Source organism: Protomyctophum bolini (assembly GCF_963924005.1).
Source record: "Protomyctophum bolini genome assembly, chromosome: 13".
In the NCBI taxonomy this organism is placed as follows: domain Eukaryota; kingdom Metazoa; phylum Chordata; class Actinopteri; order Myctophiformes; family Myctophidae; genus Protomyctophum; species Protomyctophum bolini.
In genome coordinates this window covers 7938808-7954950 of record NC_137874.1, presented here as the reverse complement: position 1 = coordinate 7954950, position 16143 = coordinate 7938808, and the positions used below count along the sequence as shown (strand labels likewise).

General features: G+C 44.3%; 3 protein-coding genes across 4 annotated transcripts in view; all 3 read left to right on the top strand.

The window, feature by feature from the left end:
- dbn1 (drebrin 1) overlaps positions 1-8348 on the top strand; it is a 124059-nt gene extending 115711 nt beyond the window's left edge. For both annotated transcript variants that reach the window (XM_080779586.1, XM_080779585.1), the window contains exons 11-15: positions 533-673; positions 1597-1810; positions 3764-4028; positions 5172-5274; positions 5813-8348. In XM_080779586.1, the coding sequence (XP_080635712.1) occupies positions 533-673; positions 1597-1810; positions 3764-4028; positions 5172-5274; positions 5813-5865 (776 nt within the window). In that variant the 3' untranslated portion in view covers positions 5866-8348. The remainder of the gene's footprint in view (positions 1-532; positions 674-1596; positions 1811-3763; positions 4029-5171; positions 5275-5812) is intronic.
- LOC308327279 (uncharacterized protein) overlaps positions 1-16143 on the top strand; it is a 551554-nt gene that overhangs the window by 189628 nt on the left and 345783 nt on the right. The gene's annotated exons all lie outside the window — the stretch shown is intronic.
- Positions 13695-15976, top strand: LOC308327505 (toll-like receptor 13; the record flags this gene model as incomplete). Its single annotated transcript, XM_080781027.1, has 3 exons — positions 13695-14271; positions 14875-14992; positions 15751-15976. Exons 1-3 carry the CDS (start codon positions 13818-13820, stop codon positions 15974-15976), a joined length of 798 nt encoding a protein of 265 aa, XP_080637153.1. The 5' UTR covers positions 13695-13817.

The window sequence follows — 16143 nt, the reverse complement described above, 5'->3', positions numbered from 1 at the left end:
TATATTTCAGTCTAACTCGTGTTGATTAGGTGATGTAATGGCGATGTAAAACAAACGGTGCAAATACAAACATCAAACGCCATTAACAATAAAGAGACAATATGACGTATAAATGACACAGTATGACGTACATTTTCCCTTCATTGTCAATGCGTTTACAAAACAAATTGAACTAAAGACAAACATTAAACCTGTGTATAGGAGGGGCTGGCGCCCCTCAGAAATATAAAAGAATACTTCCGTGGCCCAGGGGATATGGGGGCGGTACTGTGACGCTCTATAAGCCATCGTATACGACTTATATATACAACTTTACAGGTTTTTCTTGTCGAAAAGTAAGTATACAACTATACATAATTGCCAAAAGCCACCACATCCACATTGGTATACCAACAAAGGTTTTGGTAAAAGAGGAGATAAGCTTTGATGACCATTTTTCTTCCGTTCCTCAACCTGAACATCCTGCTGTGTGTGTGTGTGTGTGTGTGTATACGGCAGTATTATGTATTGCTATGCTCCTGTGAACCACTAGATGGCGACGATGATGACGACACCACCGAAGCGAGCTTAGACGGCAGAATGGCTGCCGCGTCGCCCATCCCCAAGATAGTCACCACGCCCATCACAGAGGAACAGAGGAATGACCACGAGGACGACGGCACCAATGAGTGGGGTGAGGAAGCACAGAATGGGAGGGGCCAAAGGGGGGAGGGGGGGGGGGGGGGGGGGGGGTGGGGTGGGGGGCATCTATATTATTGAGCGGTGCTCCTATAATCCTATGCCCAGCGTTGTGTGTCTGTATGAGCAGGGAATGTGCTCGGTCGGCTGTGAGTATTGGAGGGGCAGGGGCTGAAATCTCGCAAGAGGGCGCTTTTGGACAAAAATATAGCAGATCTACAGATCTACAACGCGTCGCAGACTCGCAGCTATTTTCAGGGCGCAACCCAGCACTCTTTAGCTAGTGGAGATGTGGCGTACGACGTGGATTTAGAAACAAACCTGCAGTTCAGCGCAAAATGCTGCGTTCAAGTTCAGGAGACTTCAGGGGGGGGGGGGGGGGGGGGGGTTAAAGGGCTGAAGCCCCCTTTGATGTCTATGTGTGCACGTCCTCCTGGCTATAATGTCTGTATCAGAAATTACTTTGGACGGGTGGAAAACTTTAGTCACTTCTTGTCTAAAATACACTTTTTGTCCAGAAAAAGAACATGTTGGCCCGGGAAGGCCTAGCGGTCGTCCGGCAGCCTGCCAGCGCATCGTGCGTTGGAGTCGCCATACTGACGAACATTGCTTTATGTCACTCCCCCTGTCTCTCTCTCTCTCTCTCTCTCTGTCTGTCTCCGCTTACTTTGTCAATAAAGTTAAAAAGCCCCAAACGTATATCTTAACAAAAGAAAGAAGGAAAAAAGAGAAAATATTCCACCAGATGGAAAAGGTTTTTAGTCATCCCCTATATATCTGGCCAATGGAATGTTTCTATTGATGCAGCAGCAAAAAATATATATATATATATATATAATAATATAAATATTACATTTCTTTACCTTTTTTCCTCTAAAGCTAAAGTCGCCTGTTGGTCTTCTCGCCTCTCGTCTGCAGGTTCAGGGTCCGGGAAGGCGGAGCCCCAGGAGACCACGCCCCCCAGGCCCGTGCAGAGCGTGGCGCCCCAGGCGCGCGACCCCGCCAAGTTCAACGTGTGGGAGTCGGGGACGGACAGCCTGGTGGACATATGGGACAGCTCCCAGACCTCCCCCTCCTCCCCGCTGGCGGACGGGACGAGCGGCAGCCCCAGCGCCAAACCCGCTGCTGTCAGGTGCAGGCCCTTTTTGATCCTCATTACGTGTGTCTTCGTTGAAATGAGCCCGATATACAAGCTCACGACTCATGTTGCGATGCTACTCGCTGTGAGCTTGTATAGCTCTAGTGCTGGGGTTGAAGTGGTTAACCACTTTCCCGCCCGGTGTCCCCTATTCTGGACATATTTATTATTTATTATTATTTATTTAAAGGACCACTTTTCAACCTATCTTCATATAATAGGTCCTCACTAGTAATCATGATAAAATGGCACGATTGTTTTCTACTCAGTCTGTGTCTCATAGGAGGGCTGTGGGCAGTTTAGAAACCGTCTTCCAGTGACATCATCATTAGGCAGATTTTTGTTTAAACAAGATTTTTGTGTAATCTTTTTTAGATTTCATTAACGATGGCTTCCATTTTCGCATCGCAACTTTTCAGGACTAGAAAGCCTGCAGTTTTTATTAGCTTGTATTCCCCATCGATGATGTCACTGGAAGACGGTTTCTGAACTGCCCACAGCCCTCCTATGAGACACAGACCGAGTAGAAAAGAATTGCGCTATTTTTTCATGATTATTAGTGAGGACCTATTATTATGAAGAAAGGTTGAAAAGTGGTGAAGTGGTCCTTTAAGTGGACAATCCTTTATGTCTGTGTTCCAGGTTGAGGGTTTTGAGGGGCGCCAGCCCCTCCTATATACAGCTTTTGTCCCCACAAAATGTCCGCCACGCAAACATTACATGCCATTGATAATGAAGAGAAAATGTACTTGTCTTGTCCCCCACACGGCTCATATTTGCCATGGACAATGAACGGAGAAGCTACAGTAGGTCAAATGTCCGCCAGATATGACGTACATTTGTGGCAACAGGCATTCTGATTGGCCAGTATGAGATGAAGCATGATGATCTACGATGATGAGAGCGCCCCTCACGTCACACGGGTGGGATTTTTCTGAACCAATCACGTCGCTTTTATTAGGTCATGTGAGGGGGTTGGCCTTAGCTTACTAAGTTGCCGCTCCCATGACATTTAATAAAACTAATATTTTTATTTTGTTTTATATAAAAATGTAAAAAGACTGTGCAGAATAATTGCGGCTATCTCAGATAATTCGCCCTCTTCGCACCCATTGGTTGCGGTTTCGTGGTTAGACAAAAATCCTCTCCCTCCGTCCACTAGTTGCCTCATATTGATATTCTGTGCGTTCAATTCTTATTTTAAACTCGGTGTCAGTAAAAAAAGGAACGTCACGCAGTGACTGCATGGGCATATCATGTTTGCTTTTAGTTTCTTCCAAAAAAGATGCAAATTCAACATAAACGAGGCAGAAAGAGCCTGCTGGTTAGTCAGTCGGGGACCAATCGGAAGGCTGACAAAGGGGCGAATTGCGGTTTAGGCGACGACGTAACAGCCGCCACGGGCCTAGTCGTGACGTGGTCTGTGTGTTGTCGTGTAGCGGTCCCAGACCAATGCCGCCACGGGCCTAGTCGTGACGTGGTCTGTGTGTTGTCGTGTAGCGGTCCCAGACCAATGCCGCCACGGGCCTAGTCGTGACGTGGTCTGTGTGTTGTCGTGTAGCGGTCCCAGACCAATGCCGCCACGGGGCCTAGTGGTGACGTGGTCTGTGTGTTGTCGTGTAGCGGTCCCAGACCAATGCCGCCACGGGGCCTAGTGGTGACGTGGTCTGTGTGTTGTCGTGTAGCGGTCCCAGACCAATGCCTCTGGGCCTAGTCGGGCCTAGTCGTGACGTGGTCTGTGTGTTGTCGTGTAGCGGTCCCAGACCAATGCCGCCACGGGGCCTAGTGGTGACGTGGTCTGTGTGTTGTCGTGTAGCGGTCCCAGACCAATGCCGCCACGGGGCCTAGTGGTGACGTGGTCTGTGTGTTGTCGTGTAGCGGTCCCAGACCAATGCCTCTGGGCCTAGTCGGGCCTAGTCGTGACGTGGTCTGTGTGTTGTCGTGTAGCGGTCCCAGACCAATGCCTCTGCTGAGTTTCGACGACATGGCGGACGGCTCCACGTGTTCGGGTTCGGCCGGCGCCGGCGCTGACGACGAGCCCTCCAGCCTGGTGGCGGTGGCGGGCGGCGGGGCCGACGACCACATGACCCTCAGCTACCAGCAGGCGCTGCAGCACGCCGCGGCGGGGGAGGGGCAGGGGGCGGAGCCGGACCACCACAGCGCACAGCGGCTGATCACCAACGGGGAGGCGCTGCTGAAGGAGGGCACTCAGGTAACCAACCAGCGGTGGTGTTTATATTTATATATTATATTTATTCATCTTTTACTTAAAGGAGAATGCCATGCTAGAAGGCTTTCGTACCTATTTATTTGTAGTTGTTACGTCCCCACCAAAGAGGTCCAGGTGTTATTTTGTGCAAAAGCGCATTATTGGCTATTTCCCCTAATATAAGAAGCCCTCAATGAATTGAATTGAATTGCATTGAATTGCATTGAATTGAATGGGGCATTGGGGTGTTGCTAATTTGCTTATTTCCCTCGCTCAATTCATAATGTAAATAGTATCCCAAGCGGCACACTTTACTACTTATTTTGATGGAAATAAGCGAATTAGCAAAAATAAATAAAATTAGGGCTTATTATTAGGGGAAATAATTATAATGCAATAATGCACTTTTGCACAAAATAACACCTGGAACCTCTTTGGTGGGGACGTAACAACTATAAATAAACTATAAAGGTAAGGTAAGCCTTCTAGCATTCTCCTTTAAATCAGTGGTTTTCTACAGAGCAATTCAGGGGATGACATTTAAAAAAACAAGGATATGAGTTTAAACTCAGGACCTCAGGTCCCTGAACTCATATCCTTTTTTGTAAATGTCATCCCTTGAAAAAAAGTTTTTTTGACACACCCGTTTTTTTTAGTTTTTTCTTCATACCAAAAACTAAAATGCCCCACTGTTTAAGGGTAAGGGTCCATTTGGTTACCAATTCTCCATCATTTAGCTGGGGTGCAGTACCACCAAGTACCACTTGGAACCCCCTCAAGGACCACTGGTTGAGAACCACTGTCCATAAAAGTAGTATTACGACAACATAGAAATACTCTGTTACAAGTAAAAGGCCTGTATTCAAAAGTTTACTTGAGTAAAAGTATATACACTAGGCATTGGCATCAAAATATACTTAAGAGTACATGAGTATTGAACATTTTAAAAATAAAAAAAGTACCACACAATTGCACTTAAGTCCAGTACTAGCCCTATAGTACTAGTAGTATATTCACTTACTTTCCACATAATCAGGACAATGTTACTGTTAATGTTGCTTTTAGTTGAGTTGAGTGAACACATTCGCCATCTACTGGCCAATCACATTACAGCAGCTGATGTGGTCCCCGTCTGTGTCTATACAGGCTGGTAGTGAAGGCTATTTCAGCCAATCACAGGAAGAGGAGTTTGGCCAATCGGAGGAGTGCTCAGCCAAACACACGCCCGTGTTTTACAACAAGCCACCAGGTCAGAGCAAATCCATTTTCAAGATGAAATTATATTATTAACAAATCCATCATGATACAATAGTATATCGTCAAAATCTAAGAAAACCTGGAGATAAGATGTCTCTGCCCGACGAAATTGTGTGTGTGTGTGTGTGTGTGTGTGTGTGTGTGTGTGTGTGTGTGTGTGTGTGTGTGTGTGTGTGTGTGTGTGTGTGTGTGTGTGTGTGTGTGTGTGTGTGTGTGTGTGTGTGTGTGTGTGTGTGTGTGTGTGTGTGTGTGTGTGTGTGTGTGTGTGTGTGTGTGTGCGCATGCCACATATAGGCTCTGGCCTGACGTCTCTCCTCTAATTATCTCCCTCTCCCTCTTTCCTGTCTGTCTTCTCTTGAAACTATCGATAAAGGCAGAAAAGCCAAAAACAAATCTTAAAAAAAAAAAAAGAAAAGACAAAGAAAGCATGCTGTCGTGTTTACCGTGCTTACTGCAAATCGCTCTGTATTAAGAGTGTCTGCCATGGATGCCTACATTGTAAAAAGTAACCTGTGTGTGTGCATTTCCAGAGATTGACATAACGTGCTGGGACACAGACCCGGTCGAAGGCGAAGATGATTAATCAGACGACCATTCATCCAATCACCATCCTCCCGCCATCCCCCCCCCCCCCCCCCGGACCAAGAGAAGCAGGAAGTAGACACAACTGCTGCGCATCGTTTTTCTAAAAAGACAAAAAACTAAATTACAAAAAAAAAGACAATAAAAAAAAAGTAATAATGAGTCTTGCATCGAAACAACTTCTGTACAATATTCTAGAGGAGATTAAAAAAAAATGTTAGCCACAGAAGGAGATTTGAGTTATTGTTAAATACGCTAACGGCTCGTAAAAGAGCTTGTGATATTTTTTTTCTTTTTTGAGATGTATCTCCTCTCTCTCTCTCTCTCTCTCTCTCTCTCTCTCTCTCTTTTTAATTTTTTTTAATTTATTTGACTTGTTTTTCGTTTTTGTTTTGCTATGCAGATATACAGTAATAGCTGAGAGTGGGGTGTTGATGTACCATAACACAGCGAAGTAGCACACGGCTGTATTCTCATATAGCCAATCACAGTACTACAAATCCTGAGTCTATATATCTTTTAATCACATTAAAACCCGGCATCCCTGTCTTGGGCACATTTTAGATTTCTCTCCAGAATGATTATATAGTTTTGTCATATTTAACTTTTTTTTTTTTTAGATTTTTGTTTATATTTCCGTGCTAAAGGAAATGTTGGCACATCCATTTGTTGGGATGCAGGTGACAACTGAAGCGAACACGAATAAAGTATGTCATGATGATAGAATCCTACAATCTGCTCAGCAGCATCAGACTTGGTGACTCTGGGCCAGTCGTGGTCCCCAAACCTGAGCTAATGTGTTTAGGTTTCTGGTCTAGAGCGGCCAATGCGTTCCTCCAGGCTTTAATGTTTTGCGCAGACGAAAATGAAAGCCTGGGTATATCGAGGCGAGTGGTCCCCAAACCTTTTAGCCCGTGACGCTAAAGAGAAGTTTGATGTCTCCTCCTGGGGTTTCCGCGGGACCCCAACAAGTGAAAACAGCAGATTTACATACAAGCTCGGTTGTTTTCACCTCCGCTTTAACGTTACATAATTATGTGGAATACATTTTTTATTGTTTTAATTGTATTTATGAAATTATTTTAAAAGAAAAAAAATTGGTTGAATGTCTATATGAAATATAGAATATAGGCTACATGACTCACAATTACACAATACTTTAAAAAATTAGTACAATATTGTTTATTTAATACTTTTCGTAAATGATAAAATGGTAATGGTTCATTTATATTGTGCTTTTATCCAAAGCGCTTTACATAGATTGTGCATTGCATTATATTTAACCATTCACACACACACACACACACACACACACACACACACACACATTCATTCATACACCGATGGCGGGGGAAACCATGCAAGGCACCAACCTGCACATCGGGAGAAATTTGGGGTTCAACGTCTTGCTCAAGGACACTTGGACTCCGCCCATTTTGATAATAATTAAAAATAGAAACAAAAAGGCGATATTTACAGTACTCTGGACCTTCATCAATACAAGAGTGTTTGGTGTTTTCATCCAGAGTGACCAAAAAAGGTCTTGTCAATTTGAATAAAATCTAATGCTAATGCTCAAGAGCAGGGTGCGGCATTTCTGTTCATGAGATACTTTTTTCCATGTTTGCTTCCGTTTCATATGTAAAAAGAAAAGTGCGAAAATAGCCAATCTACAAGCTCGCAACGTGTCGCATCGCTTATTTTGTCTTACGACAAAGTAGGGCTTAAAAGTGGTTAAATGGATGACTCAGGATTTTAACTGTGACAATACTGCAGCCTTTTGCACCGTAGTCAGTACTGCTAGATTACCCCCTATAACATTATTATTATGATTAATATCATAACGTTGATTCATTATGTATTGTTCCTATTATTGCCATGTAGCCTCCTTCTCTCGCTTCCTACCTTCACGTCTTCCTTTCCTACCTCTTCATTCTGTTTTCCCACCGAGTGTCTCAACCTCACTGCAAAAAAACCCACATTAAAATAAGTTATTTTAGCTTTTTCTCAACTCTTGAAATGTCACTTTTTGTAAATCAAGCGATTGTTTCGACAAACGGAGTCAGTTTGCTTTTGTGCTTTTGGCTTACTGAAAAACAGAGCGCCAAAGTCCTGACGTCACTCGCTCGTCCCCTGGTTCTGCCTGGTTCACGGAAGTCATTTCTCTATGGAGAATAACATGGGCTCGTCTTGAAATCGTTTCATATAAGCATTGTGGTCCAAAAAGAAACAAGCTGTCTCGGCGTTATTGTCAGGGAGGTGTCTCTGTATCGTTTGCGACAGTCAGTCACTCATATATGATACATTATGCTTGTCTGTTTCTATAGCGAAAATGTAACTAATTCAGTAGCAGTAACGATAGCATTTTCTCTCAGTCAGTTGATTCTTCATATCCATATGAGTGTAAACACAGTCCATATATGAGGCGGTCTAAAATCCCCCCTATGGGGATTACAATGCAAATAAAAACTACATGAACCCGTGGATTTGCGCCCTTCACCGATATTGACGTCAGCACTTCGGTGCTCAATACTCTGCAACTACACCAGTATGGGTCTCAAAGTGGGGTCCAGGGGACCCTCATGGTTCCTTTAGTTCCATCTGTACACTCTCAGTATGGGGGTCCTAAGAAACTTAAAAGTCTGAGAACCACTGTCTGCGAGGAAGTAAGGAGGATTCATTTCCAATATGGCTGCTGTGCACGGAGCCTATTGGGACCAAGGTTAATTAGCTAAGGTGAGGAAGCGAAGAGCGTGTACGGTGTTCCTTCCATGTTGCTCCCTGGAAGGAAAGAAACATGCGCAATTGAGACCAAGGAAGCCGAATGCAGCAGTGTTGGCTGCATATAGGCCCACTGCGCATGTTTCTTTCCTTCCAGGGAGCAACATGGAGTCCACCGTACGGTCTTCGCTTCCTAACCTTATTTAATTAAGGAGGGGGGCGCTTGTTTTACGCGAGGTTTTAGGTTTAGGCATAGTTTTTGTGAGGTTATATACTAGTAGTAGCTGGCGCTGTAAAACAAGAGCCCTTCAGGTCACACCGGTTGCAAAAAAAAGAGAGTCCCATTAGGCACTATGCTCCCTGCAGCCCCAGGGCCGGATCAACCCTTTTTTGGTGCCTGCCGCTATACGACCACATTCGGTGCCCCCTTCCGACCCCCGTTACAGAAATTCAGAAACTTTTCACTTCATCGGCGGGGTGAGGGTGTGCTAGCTGCAGATGCATTTTGGTGGCATTACTTGCAATAGTCCGGTGTTTTCTTTTTTTGAATGTTTTCCAGTTTTGGTGCCTTCCACCATAGACATATAAAGGTAGATGCCCTGGAGCTCAAGGGAGGGCAAAACATATTCCCGAGATTCCTTGCGAAGCACCGCGGAAGCATGAGCGCGTCACAGAGCGCATGTTCGGGTCTGATAAGATGCGCTGTGATTGGCCAGTAATCACTTGAGTGGCAGCGTGACGTAGCGTGCCTTCCACTCTTTTCCGGCGTATATACTTCCTCCCCCGGTGTAAATTGCTCCGCCCCTCCTTCAACACACATGGCTCCAACGAACAGCAGCGGCCAATGAGGCATCTATCTATTTGTAATTTATTTTAAATATCTATGCCTTCCTCCCTGAGCTTTGTGCCCCTTGAAGCTGCAGCCGCTATAAGTCCCTAGCTGTGCTAAAAGCTGAGGCCTGTGTGACTGTACGGCAGCCATCATTGTGAGTTGTGACTCCAGGTCTCCAGGCAGTGGTTGGTTGTCGTATCTGGGGAGAGAACTGGCAGGGCATTAATGGTCGTGACGGAATCCCGGGGCCAGCCAACCAACCTTTGATGTTTAGCAACAATTAAATGCCTCTATGCCCCCCCCCCCCCTTATCTGGCAACGGAAGCAGTATGAACACAAACGTTTAAATGTTGTCGAATGCTACAACGAGGTGGGAAGGAAGCGAATGAGAGAGAGAGAGGAGAGAGCTAAACGGGAAAGAATGAGGCTAAAGCTGAGCCGCTGAGATGAATGAACACACAGTACAGCACAGTTAAAGGCTGGCTGGCTGGAGGTCACCGTCCTAGACCAGTGGTTCCCAAAGTGGGGAGAAAAAATGATGACAAGACCCATGTTGTCGTGGGTTAATTGTTTCAGTACCTTGTTCCAATCTCTGGTGCACGTCAAACGTGACCTTTCATTTCCTCATCCCAATTCCCAATCTGTAACCACATGTGCATGTGTGTGTGTGTGTGTGTGTGTGTGTGTGTGTGTGTGCGTGCGTGCGTGCGTGCGTGCGTACATACATACGTGTGTGCGCATGCGTGCTCGCTCGCTCTCCTGGCTTTGGTGTGTGGTCAGACTGTTGTTATGTGCTGCTGGGGCAAATAACCTCAAATAACTCTGAGGCAGTTCATGTCACATGAACTCTCTTAAATGTACCTTCATTCCTCCCGGAGTAACACACTGGAAGGGCGATTGTCGCCGAGTTCAGGGTAAGCGTCAATATTTGAATTATTTTGGTACAGGACGATCTGCAGTAGGCTATAGTGCAAATGATCCTGAGAAGCATGCGACTGTTCTTCTATATTATATCTTGGTGGTTTGTGTAGTACTGTAAACCGAGATGAGCGGAGCATTGAACTCATTGAAAAGTATACCATTAGAGCACCTAAGAAAATATTTGGCTCTCCATGTACCACCATAATAAATAACATTGAATTATATTTATTTTATTTAGTTAAAATACAGGAGCGTATACTTGCCCTTTTTGTGGCTAGGTGTGCCGTCATGCTCATTTCAGCATGTCTGGAGAGCACAATTGCGTGGTCAGATTGTCAGAAGAACTACCTGTAGTAATATAAATATTTCATTTAACTCTTTTTTTCTCCTTTTTAGGGCAACTCCTCTGTGTACCACCAGAGGGGGCTCAAAGACTAGTACCAGTGGTTTGGGGACCTCTGCCATAGAGAGATATTCTTTTATCTGACATTACATTACTGTAAGTAAAAAGCAGGCACAACTTGTTCAAGCTGGATTCATGATGCACTGTGTGCCGCAAGCTAAACTGCCATGTCAGCACAAGTGTGCAGCTTCCCTCCCTCACTTAAAATGCCTATAAATCTGGGTGGTCAATATGCAAACAATCATAAAAAATGACATGCACTTGGTGACTTTCTTTTTTATTGTTGCCATGGTGTTGGCTAGTGGCCTGTTTGCATAGCTCCTGGCAGCCATCGTGGACGTCAGCTTGAAAATGATGCCTTTCCAGAAGTTCTTTTTTTTCTCCCTACATTTTCATCCCACCATTTTTTCAGCCAGTGTCAATTATCAAATGAAATCATGGTCACTACACTCCCTCTGCCAAACTGGGGAGAGCAACGGACTGACCTCATGCTCTCTTCTATGCATGAGGAGTCCAAGTCGCTTCTTTTCACCTGATATGGGGGAGTTTCCCCCGTTGGAAGGAACATGTTAATTCCAACCAGATCCTTTCCCCTCCATCAGGTGCCCCGGCCGGCCAGGGAGAGGGGGAGGGGGCAGTATAGAAACCAGGATTACTGCATGTTTTTTGTGTGAGGTACCTAGGGAACACAGGGAGAACATGTGAGGGTACCTAACCTATAGGGGACACGGGGAGAACATGCAAACTCCACACAGTAAGGCCCTTTTGCCAACCCCACCCAGGGTATGGGCACTGATGACGCGGAGGAGAGAACACGCCCCCAGCTGGAATCGAACCCAGGACATTCTAGCTGTGTGGCGACAGCGCTACAGACTGCGCCACCGTGTCCATTTGTTCCTACATCTTTTATGTTATTTTGCATAGCCAATAGTAACAGAGTCCATTGATTTCCAAAAATCTCTTCTATCAATGATTTGGGGTTTCAACCATGTACTGACTAGAAGGGGCGCGAGCCCAATTTGTTTGCGATGTTTTTTGAAAACCTTATGCCCATACCTCTAACACCATGTCAAAAGTGTTAAACTTGTCACCAATGCACACTCTTGATGATTTTGTCCGAATTCCCTCCCTGCAGCAACCAGCATAATCCCCAAAAGGACCTGACCGTTCACCCTGAAGGACCGCAATGATGCCACAGAGAGGAATCTGGCATTGTTTCCCTGTCTTATTCCTGCCGTTTGCGCTTTATCTCACTGCTATACTGGCTTACGTCCTGAAAGACTGCACTATTCTTTACTCTGAAAATGTCACCACTGGTGTTTCAGTAGATTGTGAACGCCGTCAACTCGGTAGCATACCAGACAACATTCCCAGAGAAGTTATGGCATTATCACTCACTCATAACAACATTCTAATGATAAACAGGACGGATTTGATGAATCTGACGAATCTCAGAGAATTGTCACTGGGTTTTAATTCAATAACTCATGTTGATGACGGGGCTTTTAGTCTGTTGGGGAAACTTAAAAAGTTCTATATGAACAATAACCGTCTAACAACACTGACAGACAATATGTTTCAGGGACTGTCTAACCTCTTGCTATTGCGCTTAGATTGGAACTATATCCAATTCATCAGCCATGCTGCCTTCCAGTCACTCCCCAGTTTACAGAAACTATATCTGAATTTCAACCTCATACAACAAATGACAGATATCATCACCATCTTACAAGTACCACGATTGCATGTGCTGGAAATCACAATTGAGAAATTAGTGTCTTTTCAGTCAAAATATCTGCCATTAAACATGTCCTCTGAGCTCAGGGAATTGAGAATTAATTCAGATTCCATAAAAACGTTTAGCATCACAACAGCTGTATTTCCAAATCTCATGAAAATTGATCTGACACATTGTTGTGACCGATCAGGATGGGAGTGGGACATACCACACAAGCATTTTCTCAGGAATATAACACATGTGTGTTTTGCTCTTGAAAGTTCTTTTAACGCCATCATAAAGTCTCTACAGAACCTTGATTCACTAGAGTACCTACAGCTGTCTTCTATGGAGGGTCTAAACAGAGGTCTCTTAAATGTTGCCTGCAAAATACCCACACTGAGGACACTTGACCTACTCGTTAACCAAGCGCCCGACTTAAGTGAACTGACAAATTGTACTCAGCTAACCAACCTTGATCTATCATCTAATTACCTGACTGGACTGTCAAAGGATTCAATCAAACAAATGGAACAACTGAGTCACCTGAAACTCGACAGCAACAAGCTTACTAAAGTGCCAGGCGATGTTAAGGATCTCTCCATGCTTCAAATCTTAAACCTGAAATACAATAATATAAATCATTTACACTGCTCAGACTTTTTCAATGTAACCAGACTCACACACCTTCATCTAGATTTCAACCAAATCACTGAAATGAAACGGTGTGTTTTTCAACATCTCCGTGAGTTTAAGGTTCTAACTATTACTAACAATTTCATTCATGAGCTTGGCAATACATTCTGGACTGGTTCACAGAAACTAGAATTATTGGATTTAAATAAGAATTACATTGCACTTTTAAATCAAATGGATTTTAAAAGTCTTACATCTCTGAAGCACTTAGATGTGTATTCAGACGGATATTTGGACAACCATGGTTGGTTGCACGAAGAAGCTTTTGAAGGACTCGTTGGGCTTAAGTACCTTACCTTACAGAATTTCAGGTTGAAGGCACTTCAATCTCAGCAAGGAAACGTTTTTGAAGGACTGGATGAACTTGAAACCCTTACTCTAATTTCTCTGCTGAGTTACGATGACTTACCGTTATTGAAGAGCCTGAAGAGCCTTACAATACAATGCAATCATCAATTATTTACTCCTAACATATCGTACATCACATTTAAAAACACACCAAACGTACAAGTTCTCCATCTCACCAACAACAAACTGAAGTCCCTGGACTTCCTGGAACAATCCAACCTGACTCGAGTATCTTTACTGGACCTGAGCCAGAACGAGTTGACGGTGATCAATATCTCTGTGTTCAGTTTTCTTCCTGCTCTCAGGTATCTTAATATGAGTGGCAATCCTTTCGCTTGTGAATGCTCTAATTTCGACTTTCAGCAGTGGATTCTGAACAACAGCCAAACTCAGGTGGTTGATGCTCACAGCTACACTTGTGGCTATCCTCTGGTGAAAAGGGGAACCAGATTTCTGGACTTTGACTTCCATTCCTGTTGGATGGACGCTAGCTTCGTCTGCTATGTTTCCTCCACTTGTGTGATTGTGCTCACTCTTCTCACATCCTTCGCCTACCACTTCTGCAGCCTGCAGCTCCTCTATGCCTACTACCTCTTCCTGGCCTTCCTTTATGATGCCCAGAAAAGAAAGAGGGGGTCTCCTCAGCGCTACGATGCCTTCATCTCCTACAACGTTCATGATGAGCTCTGGGTTTACAGAGAAATGCTTCCAGTGCTGGAGGGAGAGCAGGGCTGGAGACTCTGTCTGCACCACCGAGACTTCCTACCAGGTACTACTAACCTCTCTCTGTCTCTCACTTATTTAAAGCTGCCTGTTTAAAAGTGTTGGAGACAGAAAGAGACCTAAAACACATTTAAACAGGGCATATTGTGTTTCAAGGAACACTTCAACTTATCTTCATATAATTGGTCCTCACTAATGTTCATGATAAAATATCACATTTTTTTCCTACTCAGTCTGTGTCTCAAAGGAGGGCTGTGGGCAGTTCATAAACCCGTCCACACCAGTGAAATGATTGTTAGGCAAATATTATTATTTTTTACAAAATATTTAGATTTTTATTATCGTGAGAAGGTTGGCTTCCATTGCAACTTTTCAGGAATAGAAAGCCTGCAGTTTCCATTAGCTTGGATTCCCCATCGATGATATCACTGGTGGACGGGTTTCTGAAATGCCCACAGCCCTCCCATGAGACTATAAGACAGAGAGAGTAGACAAACATTGTGGCATTTTATCATGAACATTATAGTGAGGACCAATTATATGAAGGTAGGTTGAAAAGTGGTCCTTTCATGGCATTATTATGGCAGTATTTAATAATGTCTATGCATAGTAGTTTTGACTCGGGTTTGACTGTTTGTTATGTTTCCAGGTAAAGCCATCATAGAGAACATCACAGAGGCCATCTATGGCAGCAGAAAGACCATCTGTGTCATCAGTCGTCGTTACCTGGAGAGTGAATGGTGCTCTAGAGAGATCCAGATGGCCAGGTGGGCTCCCAATTACCTAGACATTTCACTGCAACATCATGCAAATGTATATCTTCTCTGAACGCCACATTTACTCACTTGGAAGTGTCAGGGAAATCTATGCATTCTATGTTATGCAATGTGTGCTTAAACATTTTGTGAAAGAAAACGGTCCTATAGATCAGGGGTTCTCAACCTTTTTGGCCGGGGACCCCCGGAAATGCTTTGGCCATGTCTCGCGACCCCCGCCCCGCCCCCCTCCCCACCGCCAATACAAACTGAAAATAACCTTAATAATAGAGAAAATGTATCACAAATTAATGCTGAAACCACATATAATCATTAAGGAAAGTTTATGCATGTACTAAGTGTACTATGTAAACGCTTCATTTCCATTTTCCAGCCATTCAGTTGCAAAAAGAAATAATTTGGCGACCCCCCGAGTGGTCGCAACCCACGGGTTGAGAACCCCGGGCCCTATGTATATAGATGTACAAATTTCAAATTTTTCATATTTTTGATTTATCAAAAGCACCTTTCATTCAATTCATTCAATTGGCCTGGATTGGGGCACCTAGGCTGCCAATGTTGCCTGACAGTGTGTCGGGGGTTTAACTGCCGATCCTGACGATAAATAAATGTTTACTTGCAGTAGATGCAGCTTCACTTACGGCATGTGTTTACTTATTGTAAGCAGTCTTACCGTGAATGAGACTGCACATAACGCAAGTCATGTTTGACTTAGCCTACAAAGCTGCTCTCCTGTCCTGTGTGTGCAGCTACCGTCTGTTTGATGAGAAGAAGGACGTGTTGATCCTGGTGTTCCTGGAGGACATTCCAGCCCAGCAGTTGTCTCCCTACTTTCGCATGAGGAGGCTGGTGAAGAGACACACCTACCTGAGCTGGTCCCAGGCTGCACAGCACCCTGGACTGTTCTGGCAGAACCTACGCAGAGCTCTGGACACACCAGACACCGACCTGTGTTTTAATGGATTGTCGACGTAATTTATATACGCTGTTACAAATTATTATAGCCTATAGTTTGTGGTAACTAACCAAAAGTGGGCAACTGATAATTACATTTGTTTTCAATCCCTCAAACATACATTCTAGGGTAACAAGATAACTCGCCCCGTTTCTGTTTTCCTCCCAGAATTTTCCCCAGTGAGGGG